The 17,255-nt window shown below is 42.3% G+C and overlaps 1 protein-coding gene across 8 annotated transcripts in view; it reads left to right on the top strand.

The window, feature by feature from the left end:
• Positions 1-3,797: 3,797 nt before the first annotated feature.
• Positions 3,798-17,255, top strand: part of Cluap1 (clusterin associated protein 1) — a 34,939-nt gene continuing 21,481 nt past the window's right edge. For 2 of the 8 annotated variants that reach the window (XM_071605536.1, XM_071605535.1), the window contains exons 1-6: positions 4,502-4,587; positions 6,592-6,703; positions 7,569-7,653; positions 8,626-8,805; positions 11,365-11,460; positions 14,158-14,241. In XM_071605536.1, the coding sequence (XP_071461637.1) occupies positions 4,560-4,587; positions 6,592-6,703; positions 7,569-7,653; positions 8,626-8,805; positions 11,365-11,460; positions 14,158-14,241 (585 nt within the window). In that variant the 5' untranslated portion in view covers positions 4,502-4,559. The other 6 variants (XM_027940754.2, XM_027940757.2, XM_071605537.1 and 3 more) reach the window with 6 other exon arrangements.

Here is a 17,255-nt window from a genome sequence, read left to right as displayed (position 1 = left end):
CTTTGGAAAAGTGCTTACTGGTTTCTTGAACAGACTGGGCTGGAAGCGTAGCTCAGGGATACAGCTGTTCTTAGCATGTGTGAGGCCCTGGGTTTGGTCCCCAGTACCACAAAAAAATAAAAAATAAAGCACAAAAAATACACATTCACTTTTCTCTATTGACAGATAACACAATCTTGTGTATGCAAAAAGCTTATGGATGTCATAGCTAACTAAAGAATCCACACACACTAGAAAGAAAAAAAAGGAAGAGGAAGGGAGGAAAAAAAGAAGGAAGGAATCAACAATCTAGGGTTGCGGTTAAAGAAAAGTTTGGCAAAGTCTTAGGAAAAAGGTCAATACACAAAAGTCAGTTGTATTTCTACACATGAGCAGAGTACAGAAAGAATGAAACAGGAGCAAATTTAACCAACACTACATGCTAAAAAACACTGCTGAGATAATTGACAGAAAACTTAAATAGAAAAGCATTCCATGTTCATAGATTGAAGACTTGATATGGTCAAGACGACAATATTCCCTTAAGTATTCAAGGCAACCCTTATGAAAATGTCAATGGGTTTTAGATAGTGTATTAGGGTTGCCAGAGAAACAGAATCAATGGTGTATATACAGCTATTTAAGAGAAGATTTATTAGGGGAATTGGCTCATCTGATCAACAAGGCCAAGAAGTCCCACAATATATCATCTGCAACCTGGAAAACCAGGAAAGCCAATGGGTCAATTCAAGTCTAAAGGCCCGAGAGTGAGGGTGGGAATAGAGATGGCATTTGGTATAAGTCTAATATCCAAAGGCCCCCAAACCAGGAGCTCCAATGTCCAAGGACAGAGGATGGATGTACCCACTTAAACTCTTCCTTCACCTTTCTAATTGGACCCCAGTGGACTGGATGATGTCTACCCATTTTGGTGAGGGCCACCTTGTATTATTCAGTCTACAAATTCAAATGCTAATTTCTTCTGGAACCACGCTCACAGACACACCCAGAAATAATGGTACACTAATCATCTGTGCGTCCCTTAGCCCAGTCAAGATGACATATAATATTGTTACAGGAAATGGAAAAACATCCTAAAATTTATATGGAATTATAAGGGAGCCCAAATAACCACAAAAATCTTGAAAAATGAAAACGCAGATTGAGGACTAACAGCTTCTGATTTCAAAACTTACTACAAAGTTACAGTAATCAAAACAGTATAAAACTGGCATATATCATTCATATATACACACACAAACACACACACACACAGAAAGGCTAGAGAACTCAAAATTAAACCTATACATCTATGGTCAATTGATTCTGACAAGGATGCCAATATCTTCTTTTGTGAAGCATCTGTTTATATTTTTTAATTATATTATCTTCTCATTGAGTGTTTGAGAATTTACATATTCTGGATATGTCTTTTAAATCGGGTATGTGTTCTGTGACATTATTTTCTTCGAGACTGTGGCTTGTCTTTCTGTTTTCTTAATGGTTTATTAAATAAAATTTATGGGGGGGGTTATGTTAATAGACCAGATCAAGCCCAAATGGAGTCATTGATGCTAGGTGCCACATAATCAAACTGCGTTTGGAAATGAACCTGGTTTTCCAAAAAACAGGAGATTCACAGCAACCAATCATAAGCAACCCAGTTGACCTGAGTCAACTTGATAAGGAAGCGCTCTTTGCTTTAACCCACACAGGGAAAGCAACCTGCTGCTAACCAGTCCTCTCCTTGCTTTATGTCATTTCCTCCTTGTTCCTCAAGATACCTTAAAAACTCCACTGTTCTGCCATGCCCATTTCAGCATCTAGCTCAGAGAAGGGGTGCTACCCATTCATGAATCCCTAACGAATGTCAGTTTGATCTCTAAATCCAATTTGAGGAAAAAAAAATTTAACCATTCCTTTTGAAGAGCAAATTTTATTTTGATGAAGTCCAATTTATCCCAAAGAAATTTTCTGAGGTTGTACTCTTTGTATATCTATGGAATCTTGCCTAACCCAGACACAAAGCTTTTCCCCTAGGTTTCGGTTTTACATATACATTTGTGATCCATTTTTAATTTTTTTTTGGGGGGGTGGAGCACTTGGGATTGAACTCAGGAGCATCCAATCACTGATTGGGCCACATCTCCAGCCCTATCTTAGGGCCGATACCACAACCCACAGCTTACTTATTTGCCAGAAGTTGCTTAGCACCTGGCTTTTGCTGAGGCTGGCTTTTTTTTTTTTTTTTTTTTTTTTTGGTAACTTATTTTTTAGTTTTAGGTGGGCATAATATCTTTATTTTATTTGTATGTGGTAGCTGAGGATCGAACCCAGTGTCCCACACATGCCAGGCAAGCACTCTACCTCTGAGCCACAACCCTAGCCCCACTGAGACTGGCTTTGAACTTGCCATCCTCCTGCCTCAGCCTCCCAGGCCGCTGAGATTACAGGCGTGCGCCCGACTCATTTTTAATTTTCGTATATTGTGCAAGATAAGAATGGAGGCTTACTTATTTGCCATGGGTTTACAACTGCTCCAAAACCATTTGTTGCAGACTATTCTTTTTTTTTTTTTTAAATTTTTATTGTTGGTTGTTCAAAACACTACATAGTTCTTGACATATCATATTTCACACTTTGATTCAAGTGGGTTATGAACTCCCATTTTTACCCCGTATACAGATTGCAGAATCATATCAGTTACACATCCATTGATTTACATGTTGCCATACTAGTGTCTGTTGTATTCTGCTGCCTTTCCTATCCTCTACTATCCCCCCTCCCCTCCCCTCCCCTCCCCTCTCCTCTTCTCTCTCTACCCCCTCTACTGTCATTCATTTCTCCCCCTTGTATTATTTTTCCCTTTCCCCTCACTTCCTCTTGTATGTAATTTTGTATAACCCTGAGGGTCTCCTTCCATTTCCATGCAATTTCCCTTCTCTCTCCCTTTCCCTCCCACCTCTCATCCCTGTTTAATGTTAATCTTCTTCTCATGCTCTTCGTCCCTACTCTGTTCCCAGTTACTCTCCTTATATTAAAGAAGACATTTGGCATTTGTTTTTTAGGGATTGGCTAGCTTCACTTAGCATAATCTGCTCTAATGCCATCCATTTCCCTGCAAATTCTATGATTTTGTCATTTTTTAATGCAGAGTAATACTCCATTGTGTATAAATGCCACATTTTTTTTTATCCATTCGTCTATTGAAGGGCATCTAGGTTGGTTCCACAGTCTTGCTATTGTGAATTGTGCTGCTATGAACATCGATGTAGCAGTGTCCCTGTAGCATGCTCTTTTTAGGTCTTTAGGGAATAGACCGAGAAGGGGAATAGCTGGGTCAAATGGTGGTTCCATTCCCAGCTTTCCAAGAAATCTCCATACTGCTTTCCAAATTGGCTGCACCAATTTGCAGTCCCAGCAGACTATTCTTTATCCACGTAAATACAGGTTGGACTGGCCACAGATGCGAGACTCTGGACTGGGCCAATACCACAACCCACCGACAGAGGGCGTCCTTGGCCCCGCTTCGCCTCACTTCGGGGTTTGCCTTCCTCTTGTCCACCCTACCAGACTCAGCTCAGTTCATCTCCCCAGCGCTTCTTCGTCGCCTCTCTGCCCCGTGGTGGTCGCCAGGGAGGGATCCCTGCGGCGCCCGGGGAAGACACTGCCGCCACACTCTGCGTCCTGGCAGGGCCTTGTAGCCTCCTTGCGGTCCATCCCAGAGGAATCCGCCAAGGTTGTCACGACAACTGCCAGACGATTTCCGGCCTGTCGTAAAAACCCAGCCGGCTGCGCGTGCGCAGGGTCCAGGATAGTCTACCCAAAACCTCCACTCCTCCGTGCTGCGGACGCTTTTCAATGGCCTCCGGCGCAGGCCCTGTGTGTATGTCAGAAGGGAAGTATGCTGTAGGCAGGACCCCGCGTCCTGAGAGTATGCTCTGTACAGAAGTGAGGAAATAGAGGCGTGTGGGAAGCGTCTAGAACTCTGTGGAACACAGAGTACGCATTCAGAACACATCAGCGGATGCCAGGTGTTCGGAAAGCGTGTAAAAGGACTCAAATCGCCGAGCCCACGGCCCTAGGCGTCTCCCTGCAGACTGTCCTCCTAGTGCGCATGCGCGCGTCACGACGCTCCGCCTCTGTTCCTGTTTGGCCCAGTCAGCACGCCGTCTAGTGACGGTGTGTTGCCATAGAGACCTGCGAGTGCTGAGAGGAGGGCAACGGCAACCGCGGCTCCCGTGAACCAGAGCGCCATGTCTTTCCGCGACCTCCGCAGTAAGGCCGCCCATTTCCCCCGTGCCCGCGGGTCTTCCCCGCCTGGTCCCCGCGCTACCAGGAGCCCCCTCCCCGAGAGCGCCTTGATCTGGAAAGTTCGGTGTGCCCTGCCGCGTGTGGCTGCCGAGCACCTGAAGTGTGGGGAGCGGCCGGGGGACCGGCCTTACGGTTCCTCGTGAACTCACTCGTTACCGAACAGCCGCCTCGGAAGGTGCCTGCGAAGCGCAGATTTCCGAGTCGGGTCCACTCGGCGCTGTGCGGGGAGACGCGGCAACCGCAGGAGAGGGCTGGAGGATGGGCTAATGCGGCTGGCACTTTTTGAGTTTTCAGGTTCTGCCTGGTACTTTTCAGTGTATATGCATGATTTTCTTAGCCCTCTGGACAGTTCTGTGTCCCTCGTTTAGAGATGAGGAAGGCGGCACGGAGAAGGCCGGTAGCTGGGACGAGTGACAGGTGGTAGCAGGTCGCGCGGGGATGGGATCCAGCGTGTGGGAACTCCAAAGCCCGCGTCCTTCTGAAAGGGCTGGCGAGAAGAGACTCTACGCCTTTGCCAGAAGGGCAGGGCGGGGCAGCCTGGGGCAGGGGTGGAGCGCGGAGTGGGTCCCTACCCCTTGAGGGGCGCCTGTTATTCACCAGGAGTTTTCATTCACTGACTTGCTCTAGTCCTCACTTTAGCGGTGATGTAGTTTGGTAGATGAAATATTTTGAAGCATAGAGGTAAAGTAGCTTGCTTTAGGTCACACAGCTAGAACTGGTTGCAACAGAGGATTAAGACCTAGGACTGTGTGACTCGGAAATCTCGTTTTTTGATTTTTTTTTTTTTTTAGATGTAGGTGGACACAATATCTTTATTTTTTATTTATTTTTTATGTGGTGCTGAGGATCATACCCAGGGCCTCACTTGTGCGGGGCAAGCGCTCTACCACTGAGCCACAATCCCAGCCTCTTTGTCTTTTATACACAGTCATTCTCTGAATCTGAAGCCGTTAAGCTAACTGGCCTCACCTGCAAAGGAGTACTAGGTGATTGTCAACCTGCAGTCTCTGGACTCTTTTTCTCATCAAATTGCTGGTGCCTGTAATTTCAGCATTAGAGAATACTCTTTTCTGTTATGAAATTCTCTTTCTTTGGTGTACATTTACAGGAAGACTAATCACATTTCATTGACGCACCTCTTAGCATTGTGGGATCATATCTTCTGGAATGAGAGAGAGTCTTTGGTGACTACATTGTAAAAACAGGTGTCTCCTACTGTGTACTTTTTGGTGGGGCCACCACTTTACTAGGGGACATTGAATAGGGTTGTGCTGGGGAAAGTGTAAAAGAGGGATTCAGAATAAAATTCTGAATGTTCTGCAATCATGCAGTGTATGGTAACAGTCTCAAGTTAGTCTCCATTTGACAAGAAAAATGCAAAATTAACAGAATTCGACCACTACTAGTAGTCCTTAGCAAGAAGAAGTATTTTGGCAATGCCTGTGATGAGAAAGCTGCTGCTTTATTTTCTGTCTATTCAGATTTTCAAAAAAAGAGTCACAAAGTGACTTCTTTTCCCTGTGCTCAAACCTTGTCTTCCACTATCTGGTAGAAGCCGACCTTACTCTCAATACCCAGGTAGGTAGGTTATTTGTGAATGTCATTGGGACATTTGGAACATCCCTCTTCAGGAAGAATGAGGACAAATATTACATAGTCAGGAAGCACATGGAAAATTGGTCTTGGCACACCAAATCTTGATCTGTTGCAAGTACTATGGCTTTTCCTGAGGCATTCCCAATCTAGGAATAACAACAAGTGTTAGCAATACTATTTCTTAATCTGTTTGATAATCTAAATATTGCTCTAGTATTGAACTGCTCTCTTTAACATTTTTCTGAATACAAGGAAATTAATTAATCTTTAAAATTTGTGTTATTAAGATCCTGTATATCCACACACAAAAAGACAACTCAGAAACATGAAGTTACCCTACCCCCCATAACTGCTGTTAACATTTTAAAATATTCTTTCCCTGTTAAATTTTATAAGGCCAAGTATTTCTTATTTTGAATGGTAAAGAGATAATCAGAGAAAAATTAAAGCCACAGCTAATCCCTAAAGCCCATTTTCCTATATAGCATCTTCTCCCATTGGACTTGAGTAGATGTTTTTCTGGTAACAGATTAGGTATTTTCAATTTTATCTCCTTTTTTCCTTCCCTCTTAAGAATTGCTAAATAGCCCCTAAAGCTGTTAGTAGATTGAGAGTAAGAAGGGAAAGCAGAGATAATATCTAAGGTAATAAGCAGTTGCCATTTGGTGAAGAACTGACTGAATTATGTTTTTTCTTGGACAGATTTCACAGAGATGATGAGAGCCCTGGGATACCCACGACACATTTCTATGGAAAATTTCCGCACACCCAACTTTGGGCTTGTGTCTGAAGTGCTGCTCTGGCTTGTGAAAAGGTTAGGACTACACTTGAAATCTAAGGATGAAGGCTAGATTTTATTAATTAGCCAACTGGAAACCAGGTACTGTTGTGATGCAAAAGAGTTTAGTACAATTTGAATTTGTGACCTGTTGAGAATTGGCTGAATTCAAAGAACACCCCAGGAAGGGAATGTTTCTCAGGCATTTATGTAAGCTCCTCTTCATCCCTTCACCACAGAATGTCATGGACCTCCCTGCGTACTTGGGATGTACTGGATTAGGAGTATCTTAGGTTTCTTTTTGTGTCAAAAAATCTGAGATGATTCTTGTTAGAGACCTTTTGTCTAAAGGCCAGATAATAAATACATGTTACATAAGCTCTCTTATGTATAGGATATATATATATTTATATATATTTACACATATCTATTCCCTGTGTATAGATAATATACTTTTTTGTCTTTAAAATGTAAAACACATCCTTAGCTTGCAAGCTAAAAAAAACAGGTTGAGGGCTGCAGTCTGCTGGCCCTGGTGAATTATCAGTAACTCAGTGAAAGTAACTTCAACGACTCTGCTCCTTCTCGAGGTGAACTGTTTAGTCCTAGTATCTATGGTCAGTATCAAGGGCTGTTAGCCAAAGGTACAGTTCTGATTATTTTCACCAAACATTGAGATTTGACATAGATTTGATTTTGTAAGCTGAGCCCCGTGTTTAATTTTTAAATCAATTAAATGTGTTGTTAGGTGGGAGTTTGCCCTTTAGGTATTTTGTGTTGCTTTTGAAGTTTTTCTTAACCATATGACCTTATCTGAAGACTTGGAGAGCCACTGTCCTTTCAGTTGCCCACTTTCTCTTGAGGGCTTCTGTTGAACCTATTTGTTTATTCTCTGTCATAGGTATGAGCCCCAGACTGACATCCCTTCTGATGTTGAGACTGAACAAGACCGAGTTTTCTTCATTAAGGCCATTGCCCAGTTCATGGTTAGTTCACAGTTATTTTGTGGAATTAAATAAATTAGGGATAAATTTTAGTTAGATTTGCTTTCAAATTGAGTTTACTTTCTAAAACCATTCTATTGCCAGGGTTCTGTGGAGCCAATTCACAGTGAAGCTTTTTGTTTTTTAACTATTTAAGATTTTTGCTTATTTTATTTTTAAATTTAATTAGTTTGATACTGGGGATCAAATCCAGGGCCTGCTGCATGCTAAGCACATGGTCTACCACTGAGCTGCACTCTCAGCCCAGTTTATTTTTGAGTAGATAATGTATTTCATGGTTTAAAATTGCTAAAAATCATGAAATTACATAGAATACACTGACTTTTTACCCTGTCAGCATGGTTCCAGTCACATTCCCTGTAACCACTATTTTAAATTTCTTCCAGAGTTTGTTTCTTCAAGCAAATGTTATGTGTTATTATTTTCCTTCCTTTTACACATATGGTAGTATGCTGTATTCCCCTGTGTAGTATTCTGCTGTCTTTACTTAATAGTATGTTTTATAGAACTTTCCAGACCCATACAGAATTTCCTCATTCTCTTACACTTGAGTGCCCCCCCCCATGGATACACCATTATTGATGTAATTTATGTAGACAGGTATTTAGTTGCTTCCAACTTTCACTCTTTGAAGCAATGCTGTGAAGAATAGCCTATGCATATCATTTGGTGTCTACGTATATCCCTAGAGTAAGTTCTTAGTAATGAAACTGCTGGGCCAAAAGATATGTCCATGTGTAATTTTGGTGTCTTACTAAATTGCTCTCCATCAAGATTGTATCAATGTATATACCAGATCACAATGCATGAGTCACTTAGATGTTTACTCGTAATACTATTAGGTTGTCTCCCAATTCTCAGCAGAGGCATTTTCAAATTACCTGCATAGGATTTGGGTTAGATTATATAGGATTATTTAGAAAGGGCCTTAATATATATATTTTTTTAAAACAGGCCACGAAAGCACATATAAAACTCAATACTAAGAAGCTTTACCAGGCTGATGGATATGCAGTGAAAGAACTGCTGAAGGTCACATCTGTCCTTTATAATGCTATGAAGACCAAAGGGATGGAGAGTTCAAAAATAGGAGAGGAAGATGTCAGCAAATTCAAGTTTGATCTCGGCTCCAAGGTAAGGATTAAAGGAGTGCTTATTTCTTGGACTCAGGAGTAGGATGTGCGTGGCACTCAGAGCACCACCACGTTCCTTACTGCTTGACCAAGGGCAGTTGGCCAGTTTTGTGCTCATCAGCATTCTGATAAAAGGAAAGTCACAGTGAATTAATGCAATTCTTTACTGAAAGCCTCATATTTAATAGGAACCATTCAAGTGCTAGGGATATAGGTGTGAACAAAGAGGATAGAGTCCTCTGTCCTGTTGCTTAGTTAAGGGAGTCAGACTATGAACCCCAATGTTAAAAGTGACCACCATGGAGAATAACAAAGCAGGATCAGGATGGAGAGTGCTGGGGAAGGTATTTTTCCTAGAGTGACCAGGAAGGCCTCATGGGTTTGGTGGCTTCAGAGATCTGAGGGAAGGAAGGAGCAGCCATGCAAATGGGGGTGGGGACGTGTGTCCTGAGATAACAGTGTGCTTTGTGTGTTTGAAAAGAGCAAGGGATCTCTGTGGTGAGAGCCAGGACGGGAGGCCCTCTGGTCCAGGAAATAAAACCTTTAATTTTTTTACTTGGGCTGGAAAATGGGATTTTGAGCAGAGATGTTTAAGCTTGAATTTTCTATGCAAAGGATCCCTCTGCCTGCTGCATTGCCACCAGACTGAAGTGAGAGTCGAGCATGGAAGTTAATCATTGATTGCCGTGGTCTGAGCAAGACTCTAAAGCCATAGGAAGGGATAACTGTCTGTTTCATTTTCCCCCATAGAATGATGCATCTGCCAGTTAAGAGCCAGAACCCCCAACAAAAGACTCTGGCAGTTTTATGGACCCTGAAGTGGGGTGAAGGGAGGACCAGAAGTGGAAAAGTATTAGATACTGCCAAGGTGGGGAAGGTGTTTTTGAGCCCCACGCTCCAGGAGAGGCACCTGAAGAGCTTCGGCCCAAGGCTCAGATGAGGAGACTAGAGTAAAGGCAGCCAGGCTAGGAACACAGACTAGAGCATGACTGGCCAGGGGCCTGGGTCCTGCCTGCTGTGCCCTTCAGAGACCAGTGCATCAGCTATGCCCCTCATCGGGGATCAGGACAGCTCTCCTCTGTGAGGCCTGCCAGGGAAAGCCTTCTAATTATCATGGTCAGGCCTGAAAAATCGTGTGTTTTTAATTGTTTGTTTGCTTTCTACTTTTATTTATTATTAATTTTTCGCACATTGTTTTTTAACCAGGAGCCAGGCCCCTGGTAAAGAGAAGTAGCTACAGGTGCAGACATATTTTGAAGGTAGATTTTATGGGACTGACTATGGATTGAGGTAGGTGAGATGACACTAGGAAGATCCCAAAGTGGCACAAAACTGTCAGACCTGCTCTGCTGATGGTTTGCATCTGTGCTGTGTTTCTGCAGAAGCCACTGACCAAAGTGGCTAGCACAGCTGAGGAGATGAGCTCTAAATTATACTTTATTATTAAGTCATTTAAATGTGAAAGTGGCCATATGTGGCTAACAGTTACAGTATTAGACATTCAGCTCTGAAGTTTTTGGTCCGAGCATCTGGAAGGATTAAGTTGCCATTAGCTGAAGTAAAGAAGAGTCTGAAAGGGCAGAGGTGTGGTGGGGAAGATGAGTTTGGTTCTGGACATGTTATATTTATGATGTGCCTTGGTTGTCCAGGTAGAGATGCTGAGCAGGTAGTTGGCGTGTGAGGCTGGAGCTGGGGTTAGGAGTACATAGGTAGAATTAAAGTCATGGGGTTAGAAGGAGTGCCAGTATCACTGTCAAGAGGTGGGGAAGGTGAGGAGAATCCTGCAAAGCAAGTTAGAAACTTTTTGCCAGTCAAGTAGGAAAAGCAGCTGGAGCTGGAACAGACCATGTCCCCAGGCTCTTGCTAGTGTGTTGGAAATAAAAGAGCAGTTGGGGATTCTTTGTTTTGGAGAGAGGGAGAATAACCTAGCAGGTAGATGTTTATGTTTGGATCTTTGGGAAATATAACACACTCAAGAAAGAGGGGAGCACACACATACCCTAAGAAAGAAGACTGGTTGCTAAATTGGCATCATAGTCACTGGCATTGTCTTCCTGGCAGTAGCCCCCATGCTTGTGGGAGTTGAGAACTGTTGTGAGTACTTAGAGGATGCTACCACACCTGAGCCTCACAGCACCCTATGGGGGAAAGTCAGAGGCAGAGAATGAGGAGACAGGGTAGGTTGAATATAGGCCTTGAAGATGCTGCAGTAGGGCAGGTGTCCCTTAGGTTGCCCCTTCATTTGGTCACCCTACTGCTGTTGCTGGACCCATTGTGACCTATTCGAAACTGGAAGCATGTCAGGTTTCTTCTTTCTGTATCTCTGGATTTAGATTGGCTTGAAATTTGGTTTTTGGAGACACCAGATATTCTGAAATTGGTCTTATTTGTACTTAGGTCAGTGTTTCCTAAGCAGATGTCCTGGGAGTGCTGTCCTATAGCACGTAATTGTGGGACTGCTGAAAACATATCCTCTCTAAAGGTAGCAGTTGATAATAAGCAACTGGTTGTGGATGCCTGTTAAAAACTGAAATTCATGCTTCTGATATTTACCTTCCAGATTGCAGATTTGAAAGCAGCCAGGCAGCTTGCTTCTGAAATCACCTCCAAAGGAGCATCACTATATGACTTGCTGGGCAAGGAGGTTGAATTGAGGGTAAGCATTGTTCAGAGAAAGAATGCAGATTTTTTCTTCCAGGTTTTCTTTTTCAATTATGCTTCTTGCTTTTTGGTGGTTCTTATTGTATTAAACTTTACCTGTGATTAAATGAGGTAATATGTGGAAAGTCATGTAAAATGTTAGGTCCTCCTCTTCTACTGGTCAGAGATCTACTGGTTTTAATACCTTGAACTTCTAATTCAGGAGTGGCAAATATTGGCATGTGGCTGAGATTGTCCTTGAACCTGTGCCTAACCTTGCTGATCATGGTGTTCTTTTCCCCATGAACTCAACCTCAGAATTCTCAGCAATGCTGTTCTCAGCCTATGGATCCTAAACGTTGCTTCTGTGGCCTCACTTGAAGAATCTTTACAAACTCCTGAAGCAAGCTTTTATTCTGATGTCTCTGTTATGAAATGTGACCTAGGCATTGAGTTTCAAGTCTTCCAGGTAAAACACACAGCAAAGTTTAGGACCAGTGATCCAGGCAGTCACTCCTAAGCAGTTGGAATCAATGTTACTTTTTAAACTTATTTACAATCCTTTATTTCAACTGGTGCCAACCAAGGAACAGGCATGCACTTGTCTGTTGTAAATAATGTGGTTGCTAAACTTTACTGAACCTTAGACTCACCCTATGTCCAGGTTGTCCTCATACCAGTGAGTTGGCATATCAGAGGCTAAGAACCAGATCAGGGTTTAAAGTTATCCAGGCTATTCCAACAAGCAGCAGAATTGGAGAAGTACTGGTTCAAGAAGAAACGAAGTACTGTTGAATCCTTACCTGTAACGATTGATGGCATTTGAAGCATACATGTCCAGTCTAGTGTTTTTACAGTAAATGAATTTCATTCCCTCGCTTTCTATTAGGTATGCCAGCCTCAACACCTCTCTTACTGTCTTGCCTGTGTTCTGGCATTTCTGCTACAGTGTAAAGGTATTTGTCCCCCTGCTTTTCACTGTAACCCAGGAACAAACTGGAAGTAGATATCAGGGGTGAGGACTTGGATGTCACATTACCATCCTGGCTCTTCATGTGCCAACCTAGTGTTGCTACCAGGTGAAGTGGTAGGCATAACAAAACTGCCACTAACATCTGACAGCCATTTCTGGTAACTGGGGAGTCAATCCCAGGTTTTCTGTGTATAGCCCAATAGTGCCTGTGTGTCTATACACCTTCCTGAGACCCAGAGACAGAGCTGGTGACCTGCTGAGCACCAGGGGAACTATGGCATCATTGTAAGACTTCACCAGCATCCACCGGACACTCTTTCAGCACTGATCTTTAGGGAATAATAAATAATCAGTGACTGAACTGTTCCCAAGGAAACCATGAGCTCTGAATATAGTACTTCTCTAATGTAGTATATAAGCCAGCACAATGGTGCACGCCTGTAAGCGCAGTTATTTGGGAGGCTGAGGCAGAAAGATCACAAGTTCGAGGCCAGCCTGGGCAACTTACTGAGACCATGTCTCAAAAAGTAAAAAGGGATGGGGAGGTAGCTCAGTGGTCAATTCCCAATTGCCACCACCCCACAATGTATATACACACTCAGTAAACTTACATTGAGAGCCAGTGCCAGCCACAGGCACAGCATCAAGCTCTGCCTTCTTAAGGAAGCCATAGCCATGATACCTGCCCTCCCTCACTGCTTCCCACCAGTGGGGGAGATGAGATGTACAAGAGTAACAGAAGTGCAAGGTAGAGTGTGACAGGAGCTCTAGGAGCTGCATCTTAATCCATTTGGGCTACTACAACAAAATATGATGGACTCAGTGGTTTGAAAACAATAGAAATTTATTTCTCACAGTTCTGGAGACTAGGAGGTCCTAGGTCTAAGTGCTGGTATATTTGGTGTCTGGTAAGGGCCCCTTCCTTATAGATGGTATTTCCTTGCTATGTCCTCATCTGGCCAAGGATGAGGGAGCATTCCAGGTCTCTCTTACAAGGGCACTAATTCCTTCATGAGGGTATCACCCTCATGATCTAACTCATACTAAAGATCTCACTTCCTTATACCATTACCCTTTGGGTTAGAGTTTCAACAGGATCCTCAGGAATGAGACAAACATTCAGTCTCTAATCTGGTTAATAACTACATCCACATTAAAATCCCATGGTTCCAAAGTTCCCAGTACTGATATGATAGCCACAAGGCCCCCTTGACTAGCGGCAGGGTCAAGGTGACCATTCTCATCTGCATTTGTCAGTAATAGGCAACTTAGAAAGACTTAATCATAAAAAAGTTTATAGCAGGGATTCAGACAGCAAGTTATGTTGTGCTTAGTTTGAACAGAATGTAAGTCATGAAGTAAATTTGGGAGAAAAGGTAACAGATGCTAAGTTCAGGTTTGCACACAGAGCTAAGGGCATGTTGGGCCTTGAACTGAAAAGGAGAATCTTGAGATCTGGGGAGAGACAAAGTTGGCATCAGAGGACATTTATAGGTCATGGGCAGAGGTCTTTTTACATCAGAGATCCACATTATAATGAGACTTTTTTTCTTTTGGTGCTGGGGATTGTACCCAGAGCCTTATATGCGCTAACCACGTGCTCCATCATCAAGCTGTGTCCCCAGTCCTGTAATGAAACTTTTGAGAATTAGTCCATAAGCCAGATGTGGATCTAGGAACACTGGTTTTGAATACTCCTTTTTTGAAAATCTATGTAAATGAGTTTATTGTTTCTCTTAGGAACTGAGAACAGAAGCCATTGCCAGACCCCTGGAAATAAATGAAACTGAAAAAGTAATGAGAATTGCAATAAAAGAGATTTTGGTAAGATTAGTTTGGTTTTATATAAGTTTTTTATGCCTGGGACTCAAAAATATGTATTTTATACCTGCATAAGATAGAACAAACTACACCTAGTGATGGGTATTTCAAAGGGATTTAGAGGGTATTCTAGGAGCCTTAGGTTACTGACTGCTATTGTTTTTCTCCTCATATGCATAAGAATAATTTCTTCTCTTAATAAAAATTCATCAGTTTAGGCTGGTGTTGTAGCTCAGTGAGAGAGCACTGCCTGGCACATGTGAAGCACTGGGTTGGATCCTCAGCCCCACATAAAAATAAATAGATAGATAGATAGATAAATAAAGGTATTATGTCCATCTGCAACTGAAAAACATGTTTTAAAATTCATCAATTTTGGCCAGGCATAGTGGCACACACCTGTAATCCTAGCTGCTCGGGAGGCTGAGGCAGGAGGATCATGAGTTCAAAGCCAGCCTCAGTAAAAGCAAGTCGCTAAGCAACTCAGTGATACCCTGTCTCTAATAAAATACAAAATGGGCTAGGGATGTGGCTCAGTGGTCGAATGCCCCTGAGTTCAATCCCTGATACCCCCACCCCCCAAAAATAAATTCATCAGTTTTATGGGGGCTGGGTGGTTCCTCAGTGGTTCCTCAGATGGTATTTCCTTGCTATGTCCTCATCTGGCCAAGGATGAGGGAGCATTCCAGGTCTCTCTTACAAGGGCACTCCACCTCAGTGGTGGAGCACTTGCCCAACAGGTATGAGGCACTGGGTTTTATCCTCAGCATCATATAAATTTAAATAAAACAAAGGTCCATTAACAACTAAAAAAATATTTAAAACAATAAAAAATTCATTCATTTTAATAATTTAGCAATTTTAAATTCTTCAGTAGTTTTGGTAAATAAGGCTTTATTTTATTTAATCAATTTCTTACCACTGGGCATTTAAATAATTTCCCAGTTTTTCCCTCTCCTGCCCTCCCCTTCTCTTATTGAACTGGGATGGGACCCAAGGCCATGCACATGCTACCACTCTACCATTGAGCTACACCTCAGCCCTTTTCCAGGTTCTCTTAATACTAAACAGCACTGTAGTAAATAGAATGATCACTGTCTTTTACTGCTCACCCACCATCAACTATTATTTGCTCCTATCATCTAGAGCATCCAGTTGGAAGACACATGATCAGGGGAACTCTGGGCTCAGAGTGCTTGGGTTTGCATCCAACTGTGAATTAACTTTTATGTCCACAATTTTTTCATGTGTAGAATGTGGAACACAACTGTACCAACTATATGGAGCATAAATTACAGCAGTACACATTAAGCTTCGTCTTTGGTGCACAATAGGTATTCAGCCATCGTTAATGATTCCTTTTATTCAATAAACACAGGCAAGGAGCCATATTTAAATTAGGAATAGGCATAAAATCAGACTTGGTTGTAAGTTGTACAAAATTCTAAAAGTCAGGTTTTCTTTTTAATAACTCTTATCATTAAACAGTAATCACCCTGTGCAGCCCAGAGAAGGGAGTCTAAGCCTTCTTGAGTGAGAAGGTGTGGCAGTAGGGTTGGGAGGTTGGTTTTCAACCAGATCAACCAGATCAGTCAATATATTAAGAATAACAGAGCAGGGCTTGGATTGTGGCTCATTAGCAAAGTGCTTGCCTAGCATGCAAGCGAGACACTAGGTTCAATTCTCATCACCACATATCAATAAATAAAATAGTCCATTGACAACTAAAAAAATACTTAAAAAAAAAAAAAAAGAATAACAGAGCAGAATTCCTCACCATTGGAGAAGAGAGTTATAAATGTGGGAAGAGAAATTTAGAATGAACCCCGAAATTGGAAGTATTGTTTAAAGGCATGATATTTGGTATATGTATTAATAAATATAGGAATAAGTTGATATACATGTAGGGGAATGTATGCATATATGTAGATATGTCATTATGCACATGAGCACACCCACACTCACACATTTCTGAGCTCTGAGTATAACCAGCATCTGCATCTTGGCTTCTTTGTGCCATTATCCACTGAAGGGAGACAGGGCTCTCTGGGAAAGTGATTAATTCCAGAGCTGGGTCCAGAGAAGTACAAGCTTGTTGTGTCAAAGTAAGGAAGTGTTCGAAGAAGTACAGGGATCTGTTAAAGGGCCACAGGGCCAGCTTGATTGGCTTTTTGCTGGCCAAACCAGAGTTAGTGTAAGCATCTAAGTAAATATATTATAGTAATTGATTTTACAGTGCAATTGAATGAAATAGAAAACCATGGGTTCTTATATTTAAGAAATAAATGTTCAAAGTATCTCCTAACAAAATACTTACTAATTAGAAGAGTACCTTCTTAGAAGCCTGGCATCACCCCTCAATCAAATGACCAAAGCAAACATCACCGCAGTGAAACAAATCAAAACTGTGGGGCCTGACAGCAGGCAGCCCTTTCTGCAGTATCCCTGCTCAGGATGCATGATCAAAATCTGATCAGATAGACCGGGGGGCATTTAATAAATGAGCTGGCCTGTCCTCCTCAAAAATGAGGCAATCAAAGACAGAGCTGAGGAACCCTCCAGATTGAGGAGGCCCCAGAGAAGTGACACCTGTGTGCCATGGGGCTGCTGCCTGCAGGGGATGGGTGGGGGGGATCCTCTGGATGAGAGGGGAGACTAAATGGGCCTTTGCTTACATATGATGTGCTGATAGCATTATGCTTGTAGAGGAGGAAGTCCCTGTCTATAGAAGTACTGGGACTTCAGGGCAGCACCACTCTCCCCTGGGTAGAAAAAAATGCTACTATTATTATACTCCAGCTTTTCTGTGAGTTTGTGACTTTCTAAATTTAAAAAAATACTAATTCATCCTCATGCTTGGCAACACTCTGACTGAATCAAGTGAATATGGCATGAATGTGCCTTTAGTTCTCATATGTTAAAAAATTAGCTGGATCATGTCTTTTTTTTTTTTTTTAAGAGAGAGAGAATTTTTAATATTTATTTTTTTTAGTTCTCGGTGGACACAACATCTTTGT

The sequence above is a fragment of the Marmota flaviventris genome, chromosome 19, assembly GCF_047511675.1.
Source record: "Marmota flaviventris isolate mMarFla1 chromosome 19, mMarFla1.hap1, whole genome shotgun sequence".
In the NCBI taxonomy this organism is placed as follows: Eukaryota; Metazoa; Chordata; class Mammalia; order Rodentia; family Sciuridae; genus Marmota; species Marmota flaviventris.
Note: the sequence above shows the minus strand (reverse complement) of the source record. Positions and strands in the feature narration are given on the sequence as shown.